This window comes from Podarcis pityusensis, assembly GCF_964106645.2.
Source record: "Podarcis pityusensis genome assembly, chromosome: 17".
Lineage (NCBI taxonomy): Eukaryota > Metazoa > Chordata > Lepidosauria > Squamata > Lacertidae > Podarcis > Podarcis pityusensis.
This window is the reverse complement of record NC_138042.1, coordinates 41,080,266-41,102,807: the sequence shown is the minus strand read 5'-3', so window position 1 is coordinate 41,102,807 and position 22,542 is coordinate 41,080,266. Positions and strand designations below refer to the sequence as shown.

The window sequence follows — 22,542 nt, the reverse complement described above, 5'->3', positions numbered from 1 at the left end:
GCATAAGTTCAAAGTGCCCAGTGGCCAAAGTCCTCGAGAGCAATGCTTTGCTATTTGGTTTAATTTTATTTCATATACAAACAAAGTGGGTCAGGAGCAACAGGGACCACAGGTGAATGTGAACGTCTGGATTTAGTACAGCTTAATTTTGCTGCCTAACTTCTTTTTTGAAATAAAAACAAATTGTAATTGTTTTGATTTGGACCGTGGACTCCTATGCAAATACTAGAGACCACACATCCTCTTCCTCTTGGTATGTTTTATTCTTGATTTAATAGATTACATAGCTGCGTACTGCATTTCCTTATTGGCAGTTGTGACAACCTATCTTCTGTTTCTTTTCCTGCAATCTGTCTGTCGTTATAAAACTGAATAAAAATATGTGAAAAACAAAAACAAATGAAAGTAGACACCACCTTGGCAAGGGAAGCAGGAGTGTGTGTGTGGGGGGGTACTGCCTCTGTCCTCCCCCCTCCTGAGCACAAAGCTCCTCAGGCTGCCACACACCGGCCTGTGTTATGTTTGGTATTTGATATTTTAATTGCTGGGAGCTCCCACAAGCATCGCCAATCTGAGACTGGTTTCTCTTAGTGTAAATGTGCTTAAGGTTGGTGGAGGAAGAGTGGTTTGCTCTTCAGAAGGAGTGTGTAATCCTCTCACCTCTGGCCATGTTTCATCCACAGGAGCCTTAAATTATCTATATTTCTCTTCACCTTAATTTGACAGTGGGTATGTTTATGAAAAAGCACATAAGGGTCACCAAAGCATTGCCTTGAAAGGGACTAACACACATTTTCCAATATGATGCCCAGAAAAAACAACAACACATTTTAGGGTCCCCCCTGAAATTACAGAAAGAGTAGGGTTGCCAGATCACAACCTGAAGATCCCACCTAAGCACTGGTTTATCTGAGAAGCAGAGAGGGCTCTCCTATGCCCCCTTTTCCTCCTCAAGTGTTGCAGAGCGAAACAAGGAGCCTATTTGCTCCAGAAGATTGGAAGGGATGAGTGTGAGGGGGCAGAGGAGGAACAATGTAGAGAAGCTGCCTCTTGATATTTTTTTGTGGTCGCTTCAGAGCTGTTAACAGATGGGATCTTCGAGCCGCAATCTGGTGCTAGTAGGAAGTGCCTTTGCTAAACATTTCACGCTTGTGTTGACAAAGGTGATAAAACTATTCCAAAGACGTGCATTTCTTATAACACTATTCAGCTGCTGCCTAATTTCTAAGCTTGGAAATCCAACTCCACTCAGCTGGCAATGCTCATTTCAAAGATGAGGCTGGATTATGGTGCCAGAAACGCATATCTGGTTCAAATTTTAATCCAACGCAAAGAACACTATCAATCCTCTCTCCAAAAACCTTCATCTCTCCAGGTTAAGTGATGACGCCCTCATTTGCACACCCGAAAAGCGGGGAGTGAGAAGGATGGCGAATATGAGAGATTCAACTTCATCATTCCCGAGGGCATCAGGAAATGGCAGCTGGCGGGTGCTGGGAGAAGAGCTGGACAGCAGTGGTGAATTTTGCCCTCACCTGGCTTTTGACCCCCCCCCCCATGACAAGAGCTTTTAGATGGTTTTGCCTTCTGTGCTGATTTGCCACTACTCAAAACCCTTCCCTGTCCCACTGACCATCTTTGTGGCTCCATCAGCAGGTGACCAGGACCACCGGGAAAGTAGCTTTCCCAGCATCACTGACAGGTGTCAGTAGCACTGGGGAAACATCATTTCCCAGGGTTCCTGGCACCTCGCATGCAGCCAGGGGAGCCTGTGGCAGGCCAGAAAAGAGTGAGGGGAGAAAGCCCGCCTCCCTTTCCCTTATTCCACCATTGCAGCTGCTACAGCAGCAGAGTAGGAATCAGAAGGAAGGGTCACTGAGAACGAGTGTTGCCAGATCATCAGGGATGTGGCAGGATGTATATTGGGCCTGGATAGATCAACTTATTTCCCTAGATTTCTGAACCCAGTTTTGAGCCAGGTTCTCCTCATCACATTTTAAGCAGAGAATTTCCCACAGTCCTCTGGAGAGCTGAGAGGCATCCATTTTGGACACAGAGGATGATGGTCTGGGCACACATTACGCAGCTGGTTTTCACCTTTACAAAGCCTTCCAAATTGCTTTTTACCTGGGATAACAGCACTTAGCAGACTATATCACTCCATAATTGCCCATTTCATTGCCAGCGATGAAGCTTGACAACCTCCATTTCTTGGCACCAGAAGTTGACTATAGAAATATTCTGCCTCCCTCCACGCACTCCCCCCAAATCCCTGCTGCAACCGCAGCAATATTTGTGAAAACACATGCTAAAAACTAATAAACATTTTTAAAAAATCATTTTCGCTTAATGAAAAACAGTGCATAAAGCACTTTTTAAAATTCTCCATGGACATAATTTAATCCAAAGGAATGAGGTGCAGCACATTTCAAGGTTGACAAAACATTGCCGCTTAGATTCCTTAGTAATTACAAAGGTCATACATATCTGATAAGTCCATAATTACCTCTGTTAAGTGACGCTGAACTGTTTATATCACCAGTGATGAAGGATGACTCCGACTGCTTTCGGACAGTGTCATTCCACATCCTGCGAATGCGACTCTGGAGAAGGGCAAAAGGAAGGGGCAGAAAGTGAATCTCAAGCACAGCGTCTACAGAAGCCTTTGCCAACCAGCTGCTTCCCAGATGGTTTTGAGTACAATTCCCATTCACCTGTATATACATGAGGGTCCCGCTATCTAGACACTTGTTGTGTGAAAATTCACTTATCCAAACAGGAGGAATTAGTACCCAAACCTTGCTATACACATCACAGAGTCAGATATCCAAATAGCCGGACCTGTGTGCAGTACTGTAAACAAATAAGCAGTTTTAAACAGGCCTTTCTTTCTGTTTTTTGCTGGTCTGCAGCATCTGTTTCGCCACAAACCATGGTGGGAAGGAGGGGAGAGATCAGACAAGTAAGAGCATTTTCCCCTTCTTTGTTTGCTTCTTGCAAGGTTTCAGAGGGTTTCCCCACCATTTTGTGGTCAAAATTAGGTGCTTGGGAACACATTAGAATGTTCCCCATAGGAAACAATGGAAATGGTTGACTCTTTATGCAAACTCTTGCCTAAGAGACGGTTTTCTGAGAATGCGTTGTGTTCAGATAGTGAGAACTGCGTGTAGTAGTCAGTCACCCCTTGCATATAGCAGAACATGAATCTGCTTTGTCCAGAATCCTGATTCCAACTAGAAGCTCACAAAGAGGCCTACAACAATAGATCTTCTATTTTAAAAGCCTTAAAATGCAGACTATATACTAAAGTGCAAATCACTGATAATGGGACTGGATCAAAAGCTGAAAGGGATGAGCCCAGAACTCACATGTGCACAAAAAGACACTACTGCTGACCTACCATCCTGTTGCCTTAGCCCATTCCTAGGGTTCAGACAACATAGTTACAGTTGTACCTTGGAAGTTGAACAGAATCCGTTCTGGAAGTCTATTCGACTTCCAAAACATTCGGAAACCAAAGCACGGCTTCTGATTGGCTGCAGGAAGCTCCTGCAGCCAATCGGAAGCTGCAGAAGCCCTGTCAGATGTTCGGCTTCCAAAAAGAGTTCACAAACCAGAACACTCACTTCTGGGTTTCGATAATTTGGGAGCCAAAACATCCGAGAACGAAGCTGTTCAAAAACCAAGGTACAACTGTATTTGCTTCTAAGGGTAGCCAAGATGCCAGAAATGTACCGTTCCCTCCATACAGGAGTACAGTCAGTGTTCCTGTCATGCAACTGGAGAACAGTGACTCAACTGTAAGATTCAATACATTGAAACTTCTTGTCTGTCTCAAGCACTCAGAAAGACATGCCTCTGAATATGGAGGTGCCATGTGAGTGCACCTGAAATTTCATGGGAATTCCTCCCTTACAAAAAAAAAGTAATGGCTAAAAGAACACTGAGCCAAGTTAAGCAAAGGCATATAAATCCAGGGTGTTTGGTGGGACTAGAGATGGGAAGTCCTGGACAACCCCCGGAAAAAATGAAAAAAACAGTTTGATATAGTTTGAATATTCCACACACTTTCCCCCCAAGTTTTATGGGGGTGGGGGAAGGGGTTTGGGGAAAAACATAAAAAACCTGCTTTTTCTCTAGGTGGGACACATTATACATTTGAACAGCTATGTGAAGTGGACTCATGAAGAAGGAGCTTCTTTGCAACCTCATGTTTAAGACTGTTTAAGAACTCACGGATGGTGCAAAGCAGATCTCTTGCTATTGGCAGGGAGAAATGCAATCTAAGCACCTCATGAGTACAAATTTGCTTAGAATCTAGGATAGATTTGGAAAGAGAAGTAGTCAAGTTAAATCATTAACAGCAGCTTTAATATTTTGCGGGAATTTTAAACTCAGTGGAGAACTGGGTTCCTTTATAATGTGAACAATAGGTGCTATCTTTTTTGGTCTATCAAAAGCAGGGCCACGAAAATCTGATTATATAACGATAACACCACTATGATGAATGAGCAGCCATCACCATACATCAACCCGTCACTGGAGTCGGATTCAGAAATTAACTGATCAGGGTTAACAATTTAGATAAAAATCTTGTTCCTAGACTATATCAGATTTTATGGAGTTTTCATGAAGAAATGGATCAAAGGCAAAGTGTTATGATTGTCTGCAAGGCAGCATTTTATGAAGTTACTCATTTTGATATTTGGGAATAGTTTTAGAATTACTGTGAAAAAACCTTGTTATGTTCTAGACTATGAGAGAATTGTTTTTTAAGTGCATGACTAGAAGGTAGAGTCATAAACTACATAATGTAGCCATAAAATATATAAGATTACAGGAACATAAAACCTCATTCTGGAAATGTAAAAAGGAATAAGATAATTTTGCGGCATGTGATGCTCTATATGTAGAAATGCCAGCAGAAGATTAATGTGGTAACTGCAAGGAAGACTGAGTGGGTTACATCTTTCTTTGGATTTCTTAATATTTTTACTTTCACTAAGCACATACTCCGTTTATTATTAACCGAATGTTTCGGTTTTCGAACCCAGAAGTAATTGCTTCCGTTTTTGAACGCGCCTTGGAAGTCAAACAGCTTCTCAATTTTCTCAATTGAATTTTCTGACCGGCCATAGCGCCTCGGTTGTTAAACGTTTCGGTCTTTGGGAAAGGATTATATTAGACAACTGAGGTTCCACTGTATATGATTCCTTCAGCCTGAAATGTCTGTGCAAAATTTCGGACAGTCACAGATATTCCCACATTTGCTGAGTGGGAAAATAAATTGCATGCCATCTCTTCTAAACTTCTTTAATAACAGGATAAAAGAGAGAGGAAATTCTGTAACATACTTGTTCATAATTGGGCTATTTTTATTACTGACAGAATACATCTCACATATCTACAAACATACTTTATTGGAGTAACTTCACGGCTTCTTAAATATGATAATTGTATGATTTGAACAATGTTATTTTATTTAAAATTTTGCATACAAAAGGTGCAAGTCCAGAATACTACATATGGGCTGGTTCCTTTCTGGCAAGATCCAGGAATTGCTAACAGACTTTGGGTCCAGCTTGAAGTCCAAACCTAGCAGCAAGATCACACCTTCCTTCCCCCCCTCAACATGCAGCTAAAATTCCTAAGTGTCTGATGCTTCTATATTCATGACCACAGGTAGGCAACCTAAGCCCCGGGGGCAGGATCCGGCCCAATCGCCTTCTCAATCCGGCCCGTGGACAGTCCAGGAATCAGTGTGTTTTTACATGAGTAGAATGTGTCCTTTCATTTAAAATGCATCTCTGGGTTATTTGTGGGGCATTCGTTCATTCCCCCCCCAAAATATAATCCGGCCCCCCACAAGGTCTGAGGGACAGTGGACCGGCCCCCTGCTGAAAAAGTTTGCTGACCCCTGCTCATGACAATATTTAACCTGGGATGGATTGGTGTAACTCCTAGCGTTTATTATATATATATATATATATATATATATATATATATATATATATTTCACATAAAGTCTGCATATCAAACTTATTTATGGATAATGAATATCTATAAAAAGTGATCAGTAGCTTTTTAGTTTCAAATACAGCTGCTCCAGTATTTCGGGTGTCTCAGAAGCTGAGAAGGCTCTGGCTGAGAGAGACTGATATTGATGAACTGGAAGAAGGAAAATAAGATTCCCTTTAATCCATGGGTAGGCAAACTATGACCCGGGGACTGGATCCGGCCCAATCGCCTTCTCAGTCCGGCCCGCGGACAGTCCGGGAATCAGCATGTTTTTACATGAGTAGAACATGTCCTTTTATCTAAAATGCATCTCTGGGTTATTTGTGGGGCATAGGAATTTGTTCTTTTCTTTTTCTTTTTCTTTTCTAGTCCGGCCCCCCACAAGGTTTGAGGGACAGTGGACCGGCCCCTGCTGAAAAAGTTTGCTGACCCCTGCCTTAATCAATGGGTCAATGATATGACAACACTTGCAACTTATGAACAGACTGCTTGTAGACTTTGTTTGGACGAATCTAGTGAAATCTGGAATGTGTTTATAAAGAATGCAGTACATTATGAATAACTACATTTGATTTAGGAGTATAACACCATTTATTTCTATAGAACAATGAAGGGAAATGTACTGATTTTACCTACAGTATTATTTTTGCACCTTTATTTCTCACGCTTCCCCACCCTTTTCTTTTATTACTTATATCCTTATAAATAAAAATTGATCTAATAAAGTATCAAATTAAAATTATATTTCACTTTTCTATTTAAAATTTATCTAAGCCAGCTCACAATACACAATTCCAAGATACCAACAACCTGACTGAAGGACCCCCTTCCCTGCAGAGGCAGATTTCGGGGAGTGTGACCAGTCCAACTGGGTGCGGAGCCTCGAGGGCACTGCAACTATTAGGTAGAATGGAAAGTCAGAGTCCGGGGTGGTGCCAAAGTTTGCCCATGCACAGGGTGCTGCTGAAATTTGAGACCCCAAGATCCACAACTGTTCCCTCTTAAGATCTTCCCCATGTGCCCCATACGCCCTTTGATTATTGTGGAACTTCCTTCTGGATCATCTTTGCCATGATGGACCTTCATTACTATCTTTAAGTTCCTTGCAAAACCTGCTTCTCACAAACATTTGATGCCGTTTAAATGTTTTGATGGCTTGTGCATTTGTTCCCTTGTAGAAGCGACTTACCACAGCTGTTTTGGTTTATCTAAGGCATTTTAGAACTGTCTTTTGGGCCCAGCTTCTTTGAATTTGTTCTGAGACTTTGAGCTTGGGATAAGTGTTTGTGCTGTGACAGCCACTCCAGACACCAGAAGAAACATCTCTCAGCTGACATATTTGGGTATGAATTAAGCATGTTGCCTCTATTACACAGACGCAGATCACAACAGCCTTACTAAGAATTTAATGGTTACTCCCTGTGTGTTTTAGTTCAAAGCTAAATTGGTGAGGTGTCAGATATAATTACATCTATTAGCAGCACAGACTGAATTTGTGTTTCCTTTCTATTGATTAAGTTGTAAGCTGCAGTGTTTTATATGAACTGCCCTTCATAAATCTGTTTCTGTGCATTACTGCATAAAAAGCTAAACCAGAAGAAGCAGCAGCAGATAATGGAGTGTGTTCTCAGTAACTCAGAGTAAACAAGCTAAGGTCAGAGTTTTCAAAGAAGGGTATGTAACCTCCAGAGTGTTGCAAAAACATTCGATGGAGGTGGACAGATTTCAGTTCAAGCACCAGGCTGACTGATTAAATATAGGTGCAAAATCCACTGCAGCGCCTGATAATAGGATTTAAATCCACCAATAGGAGGAGGAAAATGGCAGACTCTCCAACATTTCAGAGATCAAAATAGGGGCATTTCTGTATATTGCTACCATCTCCTCATCCCGAAGACTGGCCAGTTCCTTATGACATTGTCTGTTTTTATATTTTACTTACGTTTATTGTGATTTCGTATTTGCTGCACACCACTTATATGCCTTCCATATGTTAGCAATATTTAAGTATTTTTTAAAATAAATTTTATAAATACTTAAAAATAATTTTGTAAGTTAGATTTTATATTACACAGACCAAAGACAAATACATGCTGTCTGAATTCAAATAAGGAAACTATATGATCAGGGGGTAAAGTAAGAATAACATTGAATGAAATGTACAAATATATGCAAATATACAAGTTGTTGCAAATTTCTCCATATTCATATTATGGAGTATAAGAAACCAGAAAGGCTGATCAATCATGGGCAACCTAAAATTCCACATTGCACATTGGTTCTGCTTATCCTCTTAAGGTGCACAAATAATTAATGATTTTCTCAGAAATTGCAATAAAGAAAGGGGTTTTTTTTTGTACCAGTTCTCTAAAGTGATTGATGAAGCATCTTTCCAGCCCAATGAAATAACCAGACATGCTGCTACCAATGAAACTATTAAAAGTTTTCCAAAAAGTCAGCACTTGCTCCCTCAAATAGAGATAATAAACCTAACTTAGGAACCCAAAACCACACTGTGCCCTGTGACGGCATTAATCTCTACAACTACCTGTTCCCAGAAGATTTTTTACTGCTGGGCAGGTTCGTTCGTAGGTACACCTTTCATTGCATTTCCATCAACAGAGCATTACCGCTACCCTGAACGTGGACCATTCAAACTGGTGTACAGTAATACCAATGTCATGCCACATTTGATTCAAGTGACCTGACTCCCATTCTTCCCCCATATATGTTTCTTCCACCACATCTTGCATGCCTTCCTCCTACCCAGACTGCCCTGACTCTTCCTCCTCCTCCTGTCCTGGCTCCTGCCTTGCAGATAGCACCAAACCCCAGCCATCGCTGGTCCACTCTCCTGAGTCACTCCCCTGGTCTCCTGCCTCTGTCCCATACTAATCAGACACCTGCCAATCTCTGACACCTTAGGTCCTAAATCCTTTCCCATTTCATAGACCAAAGTGAGGCCAATAATTTTGAGTTCTTATTCCCAAATTTACAACACTTTTGGTTCAAATATCTTCCAATTTCTAAGGCTTCAAGAGACCCCTGTTTACCTTCAAAGACTCTATTGACCCTATAGGATCTGGAAGATTTATGTCTTCTCTCTAACTTCTTACTGTAATCAGATACGTAGCGGAAGGAAATCTTTCTCAGTTTGATAGATTCACTAGTTGCCAGCCCCTGAAACACCAACTTCATGGCACTGCAGACTAATGAGCACTTTCAACCTTAAGATCTAAATATTCTGCCACTCTATCGTGGTGCATTTGCATAGTGCTCTGATGGGTTCATAGGTCTGAATTAAAATACCAAAATGGAGAACTGCATACTGGGCTATGAATCTGAAATCATATCTAGACCAGCACATTGGACTGAGATCTTTAGGAAGCCTATGGTAGCTTGGCAAATTCCATGTAACAAGAGCTTTCAATCAATAGGTAGTCTGCTCTTAAGAGAGATCCATTACAAAAAGAACAATATGTGAAACCAAATTCGATAGCATGTAATCCCTGCCACACACTCTTCAGTTTGTATGTGTGTAAAAGGTCTGCAAGTCTTCTTTATCCTTAGTAAACTCCTTCTCGCCCCTCTCACCTATGATCCAGTTCCTCCCAAGGAACCTCCACCAATCAAAAGTTCATCTTCTTTAAATGCTTCTGAAATTTGCAATGTGTTTGAGAAGTGCCCACCCTAGAATAGGGCTGAGTAGAATAATGCTCTTCAAAGTAGCCATGGTGCAGGGTAAATTTTATAAATAAATAAAAGATCACAGCCTGAATTTCTCTACCATGGTCCAAACATTTCTGAAAGCTCTTTTCTACCCATTGTTTGATGTATTCATAGCCTGACCTACACTAAGTTAAAAGTAAAGTGGGTGTTTAAAGATACTAGAAAAACCTAATGGTCCTCTGTGTTCCCAATCATTAAAAAATGAATGAAGTATGTGATTTGGCTTGCTGTACGTTAAGAGTGAATGTGCATGGATTGACTTAAATATGCGCTAAAAAAAAGAGATGCCCATCCTTACTCAAGATATTTTACTTTTAAAAAAGAGTGGGGCAGAAAATGCTAACGAAACTTGAGGTTGCATATAACATGTGGACATAGATTTCCCAGGGTCAAGTACCAGAAAATAAGATCTGCTCATGATAAACACAGAGGGTCAGTTAGAGTTAGGATTTGTTGGAGCACTTATAAGAGGAGTGGGGGCTGGGCCCCAGGAAAGGAGGATTAATAAACTATATATTTCATCAAATGCATATGTTGCTTCACAACAATGCTCTCAACACTGGCCTGACCTGAGGACTTTGACAGATATACATGGATAAAGCAGCTTTGATTTCCAAAACACATACCCTCCAACTTTTCTCCAGTGAAAATAGGGACATCCCATTCCATAATGATAATTTTACTATTTATGCCCCACACATCTTACTGGGTTGCCCCAGTCACTCTGGGCAGCTTCCAACGTATATAATAACATAATAAAACATTAAACATTTAAAAAACCCTTCCCTATATAAGATTTCGTTCAGACGGCTGGGGGAGGGGGATAACTCCATACCCTCCAACATTTATCCAATGAAAATAGGGACATACTAAGGAAAAATAGGAAATTCCGGGATCAAATCAGAAATCGGGACAGTTTCTCTAAAATCAGGGACGTCCCTGGAAAATAGGGACACTTGCGAGGGTGTGAAAACAGTGCCAAAATGTTTCATAGAAACAGTTCTCTAGATCATCAGCATCATTATCAGGTCATATTTTTCAACTCACCTGAAAGTGACAGTCAATTGTGTAGGAAGGTGGTGATGAGAAGATTTGATGTGATGATGACATGGCTTGGGGGGGAAGTAATTCCACACATTATGGGTGGTAGGGATGCCATCTTCAGTGGAGACTATCACATCCACCTCAAATGATCTCCCCTCTAGCCATTAAAGTGAAACCACAACCTGGCGGTGTCATAACCATAAGCAGAGCTAGGTTCTCAGATACTGGATGGAGGTATAATGATTATGCCTCAGCACTAAACTATAATGGCATGACAACAAACTCTCCAGACCCCCCTTCAAGCCAAAGGAAACTACTTACCTGTGAGCCTGTGGAATATCGTCCTGGTGTCCGTGACCCAGATGTTTTTCCTGAGCCAATGGAGCTCTCTGTACTTTTCCCGCTACAGCAATGCGTACGCAGGCATTTCCCATATTCTTTACGCACCTAAGCAATCAAATGGCAATATACATGAGAAGGAAACCCCATTTTTCAGCTTCAAAAATTGATTTTGCATGCGCACATGAAGAGAAATGCATTAAAGTAGCCACTGCTTCTGTATACATATGACATCTGGCAATTTTACATTTTAACACACACTGAGGACCTAAGGGATTTGTTTCTGAGATGTTCACCAACAACGTCAAACTAAAGTACTGTAATGCAAGATAAATGGGTAATTACATTTATGACTGAAAATCAGTATTACTTAAATTACATGTGAACTGGCACTTAGGTAATTTCTTTTGCTTTCTGGCATGGGTATATAAAAAAGAAAAGTCTATATTACACATCCAAAGAGAAAGAAAAACTTTTTTCAATTTTCTTTTGCCTTCCTGTGAGAATATATGACCTCTGCACCTGTGAATATTTGACATGGATGGCATTTCATTTTGGGCCACCACTTCTCCCAAGTTATATTTTCTCACAGAAATGAAGAATTGTAGACAACGCAGCTGATTAAGAGCCATTGGTATCGACAGGCTTACCAACATGTTTGGAATTGATAAGCATGGTCCTCAAAAGTGAAAAAGTACGAAGAACAGCCATGAAATGAATGAATAATACTAAATGAATAAGACTAAAGGTTTGCCCTGACCAGCATTATTTTGTGCAATCAGCTACAGAGAAGTCTCATGCTTCATCAGAACTAAAGGTAAAGGTAAAGGGACCCCGGACCATTAGGTCCAGTCGTGGCCGACTCTGGGGTTGCGGCGCTCATCTCGCTTTATTGGCCGAGGGAGCCGGCGTACAGCTTCCGGGTCATGTGGCCAGCAGGACTAAGCCGCTTCTGGCGAACCAGAGCAGCGCACAGAAACGCCGTTTACCTTCCCACCAGAGCGGTACCTATTTATTTACTTGCACTTTGACGTGCTTTCGAACTGCTAGGTTGGCAGGAGCAGGGACCCAGCAACGGGAGCTCACCCCGTCGTGGGGATTCGAACCGCCAACCTTCTGATCGGCAAGTCCAAGGCTCTGTGGTTTAACCCACAGCGCCACCCGCGTCCCCCTCATCATCACTATTCTTATTCAAATATTCATATCCTGCCTCTCAAGTTACAAATTCTTCCAAACTGGCTAAATAAAAACATCAGCATTTAGTCATCAGAAACGTTCTCATAGCTGGTTGTAGATGGCCCTGTTATACTCTCCCCCTGGCAGGGGCAGACTTATTTTGTGTGAGGCCAAAATAAATATGGCGCCCCCCAAATGGAACTTCTCATTTATGGATCTTCTCAATTTTGTGAACCCTGTGCAGGGAAACCACCTTCACTGCCCTACATCTGGCACTGCCTCTGGCTCCCACTACTGGAATATATGTATTATTGTGTATGTTTTATATAGTGAAGCTGTGGTAATTTACCCATGACATAGGTTATCTTTCAAATTGCTAATTTATTTTGTCTACATTGTGATCCTACAACGTGGATGCTAGTTGAGCGCTGGAAGGATCCTGCATCTTACTATAATCAAATTAAGTGTCTTTACACCCCAAGAATCCAGTTGTAACAATGGCTAGAAGCACAAGGAGCTGCTAAGAGGCACATAGCTGTAACAAGAATATATTGATAATGAGAAGAAGTTTGCCATAAAGTGTGCATTTCAGCAAGGCTTAGAAAGAATAACATAGCACAAAAATAATAATAATCACTGCATGGGAGGATGCACTGAGTAGCTGACAAACAGGCAGGGTTCTCGATAAGTTCCTGTTTCAACGATGTTAGTCAGATTATAACACCTCAAAAGTGTTACAAGGCCTTACTCACGGTATTCACAAATGGGAGGACTTCAGGAATGTTTATTTCTCCAATGACCTAATAATAATTCAGTGGCACAGAACTGAGATGTGTGTGCGTGTGTGGGGTGAGACCTTAACACTTGGGTGGAAGGAGAAATAGAATGGAACGGTTGGAAGGGGAGAACAGAGAATTGCAGATCTGCAGATAAAAGGGCAGGAAGAAAAACAATCTAGGTCACAACCTGGTAAACACTGAGAAGTTATTTTTAAATTCCCCGGGAGCTGAATAAAGAGTTAGTTGCCCATAGACACCAGTGGGGAAAAATAAGGATTTGATGCTACTGGGATTGGGCACACGAGTCCCCCCAAAACAAACAAACAAACAAACAAACAAACAAACAAACAAACACAAAGGAAGGGAGAAACCTCAAACAGCCTAAAGATGATTGGGTCTACTCAGTGCGCATGGAATACTGATTAAGGCTTAGAGGAAAACTGGGGGGGGGGGGGAAGGGATACAACAGAGTGGCTGCAACCCCATAGCTGTCAACTAACAGATTTGAAAATAAGGGACCAGCAGCCTTGAAAATAAGGGATGAGCAGCCAAAATAAGGGATTTTCCGAGCACAGGTATGTTCAACTTCTGAGCCCCTCCAAGCCAAAGGCAGAAAGCCCAGCCAGCAGCCAAACGAAGCCTCAAGTGGTGGTTCCCACAGCGCAGCTACCCAGCAAAGGGGATGCAGCAAGGAAAACCACCGTCACCTCTCCGCTGGGAAGTGCTGAGCAAAGGCGAGTCCCCAGGCAATGCGGCTGATTTGATCGGCACAAGGCATGCAAGCTCCACCCCCCAGTCATTCTTAGACTCCTTATTGGGTGAGCAACGCAGCCAATCAACACAGTTGGAGCCTCCCTCCTCCCTGGCCGGCAGGGAGGGAGGGAGAGGAGCTGCTTCCTTTGAAACCAGGGAAATTTAAGGGACATCAATAAGGGAAAGCAGCAGGACACAGCGCTGTGATAAGGGACTTTACCGCCAAATAAGGGACAGTTGACAGCTATGTGCAACCCTGGAAAGAAGCACTCCACACTCCACTCCATTTTACTGCAGCGCCTCACATGTTTCTATACTAATACTGATTCAAGTCTTCCGGTACTTGTGCGTATGTAGCCAAAACAGCACCATTCCCGCGCAAGGGAGAGCTACTGGCAGACCAGGGCTAACCCCCAGGTGTTCACACGTTCAAGAAAAAAATTCCAGGGGGAGGTTGAACCGCCGACAAAGTGCCGAACTCAATGGCACAGAACGTGGAGAGACTGAAGGCCTTTTGGGCCATTCTTCAAAGATGGGGGGGGGGGGGCAGCAAGGAGATCAGCTGCAACGATAGCTGGGATGCAAAACTAGGAAACTTCTCCGCACTGCTAAAGGGTGTTGCAGTGTCTTAACAATCTGAGCCTTTATGGGGGTGGGTGGGTGGGAATGGCACACTTGAGAGGGAAAACCCCCTGAGAACTGGACAGGAAAGGGGAATAGAGTGGGGTGGTTGGAACAGGACGACAGATAACCCTAAGCACAAAGGGCAGAAAGAACGATTTCATTGTCTGGATAGGTCGCTTTCTGCTTCACAGTGAGAAACTATTCTATTTAAATGTTACCCGGGGCTGGAAAAGACAGAGCTGCCCATCAACGGAGAAAGAATTTAATGTTGCTGAGGTCTGAATGTCCTAAAAACAACCTCCAAACCAGAAATAAGAGCTTCTGCCCTTTCCAACTAAGTTCTTATTTTAGTATGGAACAACAGCAACAAACCTCCGCTAAAAGAAGCACAACTCCCTTTCCCCATGTTGCAGGTTTCATGGGGCTGGTGTGTGTGTGAGAGAGTGCCTATGAGAGCCCGGCAATGTAATGCTCACAATTTACCTCAGGTCAGGCTCTGAATGGTTTACAAAAGACTTCAGGCTTGCAGAATTTTGGTTTCAGAATTGCAGTATGAGGTACTTGGCGCACATGTGCAGCTGAGGAAGTCGTTTCCAGTAAGAAATGGATCTCGAACACAAATCCTTTCACATGCAAATCTATTCCTGTTTTCCCAAGCTTTCCTGATTTCAGTGGCCTCATGGAGAACAAGGGGAAAGCTTTTTGCTGCCACTATCGTCCAACCTTTGGGCAGGGATGGCCTGTCCTGTTTTGCTGCCTGAGGCTTACCTACCAGGGTTGCGTGGCTGCAGGTTCTGGGTTAAGGCAAGGGATCGCAAGAGGTCCATTTCTCCTCGCTTCTCTGGCAGCAGCAGTGGTAGCAGGCCATGGGAGAAGCCAGGAGAAGTGGCCGGGGCGGCGAGATCTCGCTGGAACCCATTGCTGCCCTTTGGGATTCGGCTGCCCAAGATAGCTGCCTCAGTCTGCCTCATGGGCAGGCCGGAACCTGCCACTGGGAGTTGGAAACTCGTCGCCAGTGTTAAGTTGTGGGTGAACATATCAGACGACACAGTGATTCTTCAAACAGCTCTTGTTTATTCACAGGCCAGAACAGAACTGAACTGAAGGGTTCAGTCAGCCTGCTTATATAGAGCTCCACTAGAACGTAACTGTAACAACTTTCTGTAACTATCCAATCACTGAACGTCACTTTCAATCCCTTATTTGCATATGTGGACCTGAGTGAAAACTATCTACAGTATCCCCCTGCTGGCCCAGGGTGAGAACTTCAGTACATAACACCTGGGATGATCTCTCGCAAATCATCTGGCAATCTACCAATCTATCTACTGATAAATCCCAATCTAGCTCCTACCCACCCCGGCCTACAAAAACCTCACAGTGTTGCCATGAGGTACTGGACCCCTACTGCAGGTTGCGCCAAAGCTGAGAGAGCAGCTTACAACAATTCTGTATTATTATCCGTTGTTTTTATCTCCTCATTGTAGGTTAGGCTGAGGATAACTCTGCAGTGTTGTTGGTTGAAGGGTTGTTGAGAAAGAGCGAGAGAGAGAGAGACTGCAGAAAGGTTTTAGCAGCCCTGCATTGTTATATTTCAGGCTAGCAGTGGCTAAATTGTCCCCCTGGACACCCTTCTAGGTCTAATCAAGCACTCAATTGCACACAGAAGCCTCATGCTCCATTGACTTGAAAACCAACCGGTTGCCCTTTTAAAATGTTCAAAAGCTAAAAAAGGAAGCTTTTCCCCACAGGAAGTAAGACCCAAATCAGAGCAGGGACTCCTCCTGCCTTTGATGCTAACTTTTCTTCAGTCCCCTCAGGTTCAGGTAAGCGTCTGCATGTCAGGGATAGATGGCAATATTTTATAGCAGGGCCCTGCTTTCTTTTTTCTTTAATTCAGCAGGATTGTGGATATTTTTCTTTCAATAAACTTTGAAGCGTGCATCATAACAAACGCACATGAAGCATATAATAAATTTAATATGAAATTTACTTCTTTCAAAAAGTAACAGTGCAGAAATATTTTTTAAAAGGGGGTGGAGGACCTCGCTTAAGAACAAAATCGGTGAGGACACAGTTCTCAAGTTTCCAGTCACTATGCTCCTTGATTTGCTGTGCTTCAGTGAAAACCCATGGAAAAGTGCCATGAGGTTACATGGGTTTTCTTCTGATCAGGAGACACAGGAGAAATGTTTAATGGAAAGGAAAACATGCATTAATGTCAGCCAACTAAGGAAGATGAAGGCCAGCTTAACTCCACATCCACCAATATTCTGAAAAACTCTACAGCAACATGTGCGTGAGGCACGAAAACCAGAACTCTCTTTTGTAGGGGCATAAATGTTCTGAGAAACGGGAGGAAAGGTTTCAGCACAGCACTGTAATAAACCAATTATAACCATCAAGAGGAAAATGGGATGATTATCGCTACTTCTCTGTAATTTTGTTTAGCCCAAAGAGCACGCTTGGTGTTCGCATGGATTACTAGGAGCTATTATTATCAGCAGGATTTGTAATGTACTATCCTATGACACATTTTTAAAATGTGGAGAAATATAGAATAGGAGTTAGCAGAAAGTAGGTGCAGGGCTGGGAAAAGGAATAAAAATGAGTTCATGAGTGTAAGGCATCAAGTGGAGTTCCCAGATTATTCCTATGGTTCAACAATTTCATACGTTACTTGGAGGAAATTTGCAAAGGGAGTATCATAGAATTGGGCAGCTGGTAGGGACCACGAGGGTCATCTAGTCCAACCCCCTGCAACGTAGGAAACTTTTGCCCAACGTGGAATTAGAACCCACAACCCTAAGATTAAGACTCGCATGCTCTACCAACTGAGCTATCCCAGACAAAGAACTAATGGAGAGCATTAAGAAGAATAAGTGAGACATGTTGCAAAGTGGAACACCCATGTTATTTTCCACTCCCCTTCCTTCCAGTTTTATGCGCCCAACAGTCAGCCGGTGTTCTGTATCCACTGTTCATGCTCAGCTCTCATTGAGCTGGGGGTTTGTTTTGGTACTTCTGCAAACCTTGGCCTTCCCTAAGCCTGCTCATTCCTCCTGCCTGCATGAGAATGGTGTCGTTGTGGCAACATTAAGTACCATTACTTGGAGAATTAGTTTGCTATAAGTATGTAGGCTTAGCTGAGACAGTATAGGTTGCATTTCAAGATGACATTTCAGAAAGTACAATATAGATGTAAATTGATGTACTGAAGTCCTATGCATATTATCAGCCAAATCAAAGAGAACCTGTGCATTTTGCTGCCTGGAAAGGAGTATAAAATATATCTCTTCTCACCCCCCACAATGCTACAGTCAATAATTTGAAAAGTCTTGTTGTGCCAGACACCGATTCCTACTTTTTAGAGTTGGCTCCTGGTTTTTCTTAAGAGTTAAGCCAACAAACCAGCTAGTAGGTTCCCTTTGGCCCCATTTCTTTCTCTAATCGTGCTCCTGTTTCTCCCACCGGCTCCACATACTTTGGCAGCTGAAGAATTGGGACCTGGCAGCTCAAGAGTCAAGAGGAGGCGTTGTGGGGCCCAGAGAATCCGGTGGAAGAACTAAAACAACCACAATGCTCAGTTGCTGTCTGCATTTACAAGTCTCTCACCACTGCTTAATGCCATCTATATATGATACCCTGCAACTATAGGCCAATGCAATCCAGACAATAATGGCATTACATATTTTTTGGGGGGAGAAATATGTGCAGAACAGATACCTCGGGAAAGTTTGCTAAGCCACATAAGATATGCATTATATCTTCAAAAAACTGAGCACACAGAAGAACTTCTAGAAAATATTTGCCCATTTTAATAATGAGGAACATAAACTCAAATTTCTTATTATCTTAGGAGTCTAAGAGATTATATCATATACAGCCTTTCCTCTTTCTTTACTGCACATGTGGAAATGAACAGGGGGGTGCTAATACCCTATCCAGCTTGTAAACTTCCCAGGTGTATATTGTTTTTAAATATATATTTTTTATCCTGAGCGTTCGTTAAGGAGCTGAGGGGCTGTATATTTTATTCTCCTGGTTCACAACAAACCTGTAAAGAGGCGGCTAAGCTATGTCACACAGTGATCTTCATCACCAAAGAGGGATTTGAAATGAGGTCACCACTGTCCTAGTCTGACACAATTTCCATTCCTGCACACTGCCTTTCATTTGGGCAACTACTGTTGGAAACAGAATGTTAGGATGGATGGGGAGTAGTTTACAGTCTGTCTTTTTTCCTGCCAAGGAAACAAAGGTGACGTACATGTCGTCTCCCATCCTGGCACTGACAACACATAGACCTGCTTAGCTTCAGCAAGGTGGTGAACTCACGTGTAGGGTCTGCAACAAATGAATTCATCTAGCACCTTTAGATAACACCCCTTGAAAAATGGTGGATAGCTACCATATCAGTGTCGTTGCAAACAGGCCAGGTTAACTGGAGTTCCAAAACCCAGGAGAAAATTCAGAGGGCATAAATTTGCAGGGTACCCCTAACTTCCATATATCCATTATATCAGGGGTTGCCTGGGGCTGACAAGAGGTTGTAGGCCAACATCTGGAGAGCCTCACATTGGCTCATATCAACACTCTGTATCCAGCAGTAAAAGGTAAAGGACCCCTGGATGGTAAGGTCCAGTCAAAGACGACTATGGGGTTGTGGCGCTCATCTCACTTTCAGGCCGAGGGAGCCGGCATTTGTCCACAGACAGTTTCCCGGGTCATGTGGCCAGCATGACTAAACTGCTTCTGGCGTGATGGAAGTCAGAGCGCATGGAAACGCCGTTTACCTTCCTGCCGGAGCGGTACCTATTTATCTACTCGCATTGGTGTGCTTTCGAACTGCTGGGTTGGCAGGAGCTGGGACAGAGCAACAGGAGCTCACCCCGTCATGGGGATTCGAACCACCGACCTTCTGATCAGCAAGCCCAAGAGGCTCAGTGAAACAACAGCGCCTCCCAGCAGTACCCTCTTGCTTTCACTGCTGGTTCAGACAGATTTGGCCTCACCTCTAATGTGAACTGGCCCAAAGTCCAACCACGGCAACACAAAATGCAAGGCACCGTCAGCAAACATTTGCTGTGGTTGCTAGGCAATGAAATAGCCACATCACTTCTCTTCGCCATAGAATAATTGTCCTTACCTTTTTCTGGAGGACACAATGGAAAATGAATATAAACATTCCCTGCAGAGAATTGAAAATGGTGAAGAGGTATGCCATGATGACGGTGCTTTCATTAATATACATAAGTCCAAAGGCCCAGGTCAGTCCTAATAGGCAGAGCAGAGCTATTGCACCTATAACCCACGACCTGTGGAGAGAGAGAGAAAGAAAAGAGAAAGACAGAAAGGAAAAGTGTCTTTGATTCATAGAGAAAACAGCACGATGCACAGAACAAGCATTTCATGCTATTCCTTGCGGAGAAGGAAAACACTGCACACATATTTGCGAATGCGCTTTTTGAATTCAATGCACTTTATTATTATAACTTTGGGGAGGGGGATACACAGATGAAAATGTCATGAGCATGAAAACGCTTCTTTTAACACACATTTTTAAGCAGCAGCAAATGTTTGTAGCAAATGTTCTGGGGCAGCAGCAGCAGTGTAAATGTAATGAAATATGCAGATACTACATGATAAGAGGAAAATGCAAAATATTTTGAATTGGCCTCCGTTCCTTCCATGCCTATTGGCTCAGCTCACAATCTTACAAAATCTCCTATGAAAGCCCTATTGAGAAGAATGGGAGCAAATCAAGAGCACAATGGCACTCTTGCATAGCTTCCCTTCCACCCAAACTGCCCTCAGGATTATGCTGTAGGCTATTTGTCGTGATATTGCACATTATCTGCAGTTCGTTTGGTTTCTCAGTCCTTTGTAAGTGATCTTAATGTGGGATATCCAACTAAAGTTTACTTAGAGTAGAGCTATTGATATCAATGGACCTAACTCAGCCATGTTCATTTATTTGAATGGATCTACTTTGAGTATAACTTAGTTGAATACCACCCATTGCCTCTACCTTCCCCCTTCCCAAAAGTTATAGGGAGCCTTGGGGCAGCAGCAGTAGAACAAGCGCTTTTCAAGCGCCCTCACATTTGAAGGCACCCCAAACCCATTTCTTGTAGCAGTTTCAAAATCTTACGATCGCTCCCTGTCAGGGCAAGGAGTAGTTTTAAATTCTGCCTGGCTAAGCTAGAGAAATCTCAGGAATGTTTCTATAGTACTGGAGGATGAAGAATATGCATGATCCCAAAGGGGGGGGGGGCGGGGAGAAAATATTGCGCTTGTCTCTATAAAAAGCAAGAAAAGGAGCTACACACAAGTCAGACTGCTATGCCTAAGAAAATTTTTGAAGTTAATGAGGAATAAACTAGATGGTAGACACAGATGCATTTAAGATTACCTTAATCCCTTCTTTTGAAATCAAATCAGCCAATCAATGCCAGAGAAAATGATGATGATATTGAGATTTTAAATACCAGAGAAAATTGTGATTGTTCTGGGATTGGGAGAGGAAAAAATAGCAGGCTGACAAAGGGTTAAGCAGTCTCCTTTCACTGCCAATTCCTTTCCTTACCATTTCTTGTCCCTCCAGAAGTAAGTAGCTACTTCTGGTTTTAAAATGGACATTGAGTGGGGTGACGTCATATGGATCTGCATGTAATGTCTATTTTGGCCGGTGTGGAGATAAGGACCCCCTAAAGCTTCTTGAGTACACATTAGGTAATCCCAATAAGCATGCAAAGTGTTTCTCCCCATAGAAGCAGTCATGGGGCTTCCAGGGGGTGGATTCTAAGACGAGATTAAGATGATCTTAATAGCAGCTAACAACAAATCATGCCAGATCAGTCTAAATAGCTGGCTCGGTTGGCGGGGGATTTCACTGAACTTAATACGTTTTGAAGCAAAGTTTTTGATCTTTTCCCACATGATAGTCTCCTAAGGAACCTTCAGAACTGCAGACAAGACGTGATTACGATAAATTAAGTACTCACATGTGTAAAAAATTTGCACTAATTGAGGAACAATTAATGGATCAACAACAGATTAGATAGCGGTCTTATGTGGTTTTATATACAACCATCAGAAGATGGTGCATCTGCAGTGCAGTTGGAAAAGTTTCAAAGGAAACCAGCTGGACTGACTGTAGGAGCAGCAAAACCATTCAAAGCGTTTTGTAGAGTACAGGACAAAATGAGAGAAAGAGGAAGAACCTGGTACAAGGACCTGCACCAACAGAATGGTAATTAAAAACAAGAGTTAAAATTAATATGTAGGTTGAAAATTATTATTATTCTGAGACATATGATCAAAATAGAAAGAGGTCATGAGAAATGAGACATTCAAGGAATACTTTTCCTGGAATACTAATGGGAAATAAAGGAGCTTAATGGATGGAAAACTTTTGGAAGTATACCTTTGGGTTAGTTTAAATATTCTGGTGCCTTCTTTGTTTTCAATGGGTCAGGAGCCCCCAACCTACAACCTTGAGGGGTTATTAGAATTAGGATGGCGATTGTGTAGGACTGACTACAGTAAATCTCCTTATAGGAAGACAAATTCCCTGTTCAGACAGTGTGACAATGCATGTGGATCATGCCTGCTGGCCTGGTCTCAATCCCATAAGAGATGTGATGTCTGCAAAGTGGTCTAAAAGCAGGATCTGTACACCTGATCCATATTCTGGGAGGAAATGGAGCTATGTTTGTAGCCCACTGAGCAGACCACTTGCATAAAATAGTATAAGAGAGCCACGAACGGGCAGAACCAATGGGGACAATTCCAAGCCCCCTCTACTGTATGGACACCTGACACAAGGCTTAGTTGTCTCTTGAGCACCTGCTTCTTGGGCTGTTTTCTTCCTGCTGTAGTAAGCTTGGCTTATTCGCTCAAGTCAACTTTACTATATTGCACTTTTCTGTGGCATACTGGAATGCATATGTTGCAAAAGATACAGATGGTCTGCAAATGGTCCTGTTTTTCAGTGTGTGTATGTGTGTCTGTGCCCATGTGCGTACATACACACACTGGAGAAAGAGCAATAAGAATCAGATGTGATGACCTTTTG

General features: G+C 42.6%; 1 protein-coding gene across 11 annotated transcripts in view; it reads right to left on the bottom strand.

Annotated features, from left to right (window-relative positions):
* Nucleotides 1–22,542, bottom strand: part of ADGRL3 (adhesion G protein-coupled receptor L3) — a 534,652-nt gene that overhangs the window by 64,637 nt on the left and 447,473 nt on the right. For all 11 annotated transcript variants that reach the window (XM_080987086.1, XM_080987079.1, XM_080987081.1 and 8 more), the window contains 3 exons: nucleotides 19,612–19,780; nucleotides 11,113–11,238; nucleotides 2,507–2,603 (listed from right to left, as the gene is read on the bottom strand). In XM_080987086.1, coding sequence (XP_080843212.1) covers nucleotides 2,507–2,603; nucleotides 11,113–11,238; nucleotides 19,612–19,780 — 392 coding nt within the window. The remainder of the gene's footprint in view (nucleotides 1–2,506; nucleotides 2,604–11,112; nucleotides 11,239–19,611; nucleotides 19,781–22,542) is intronic.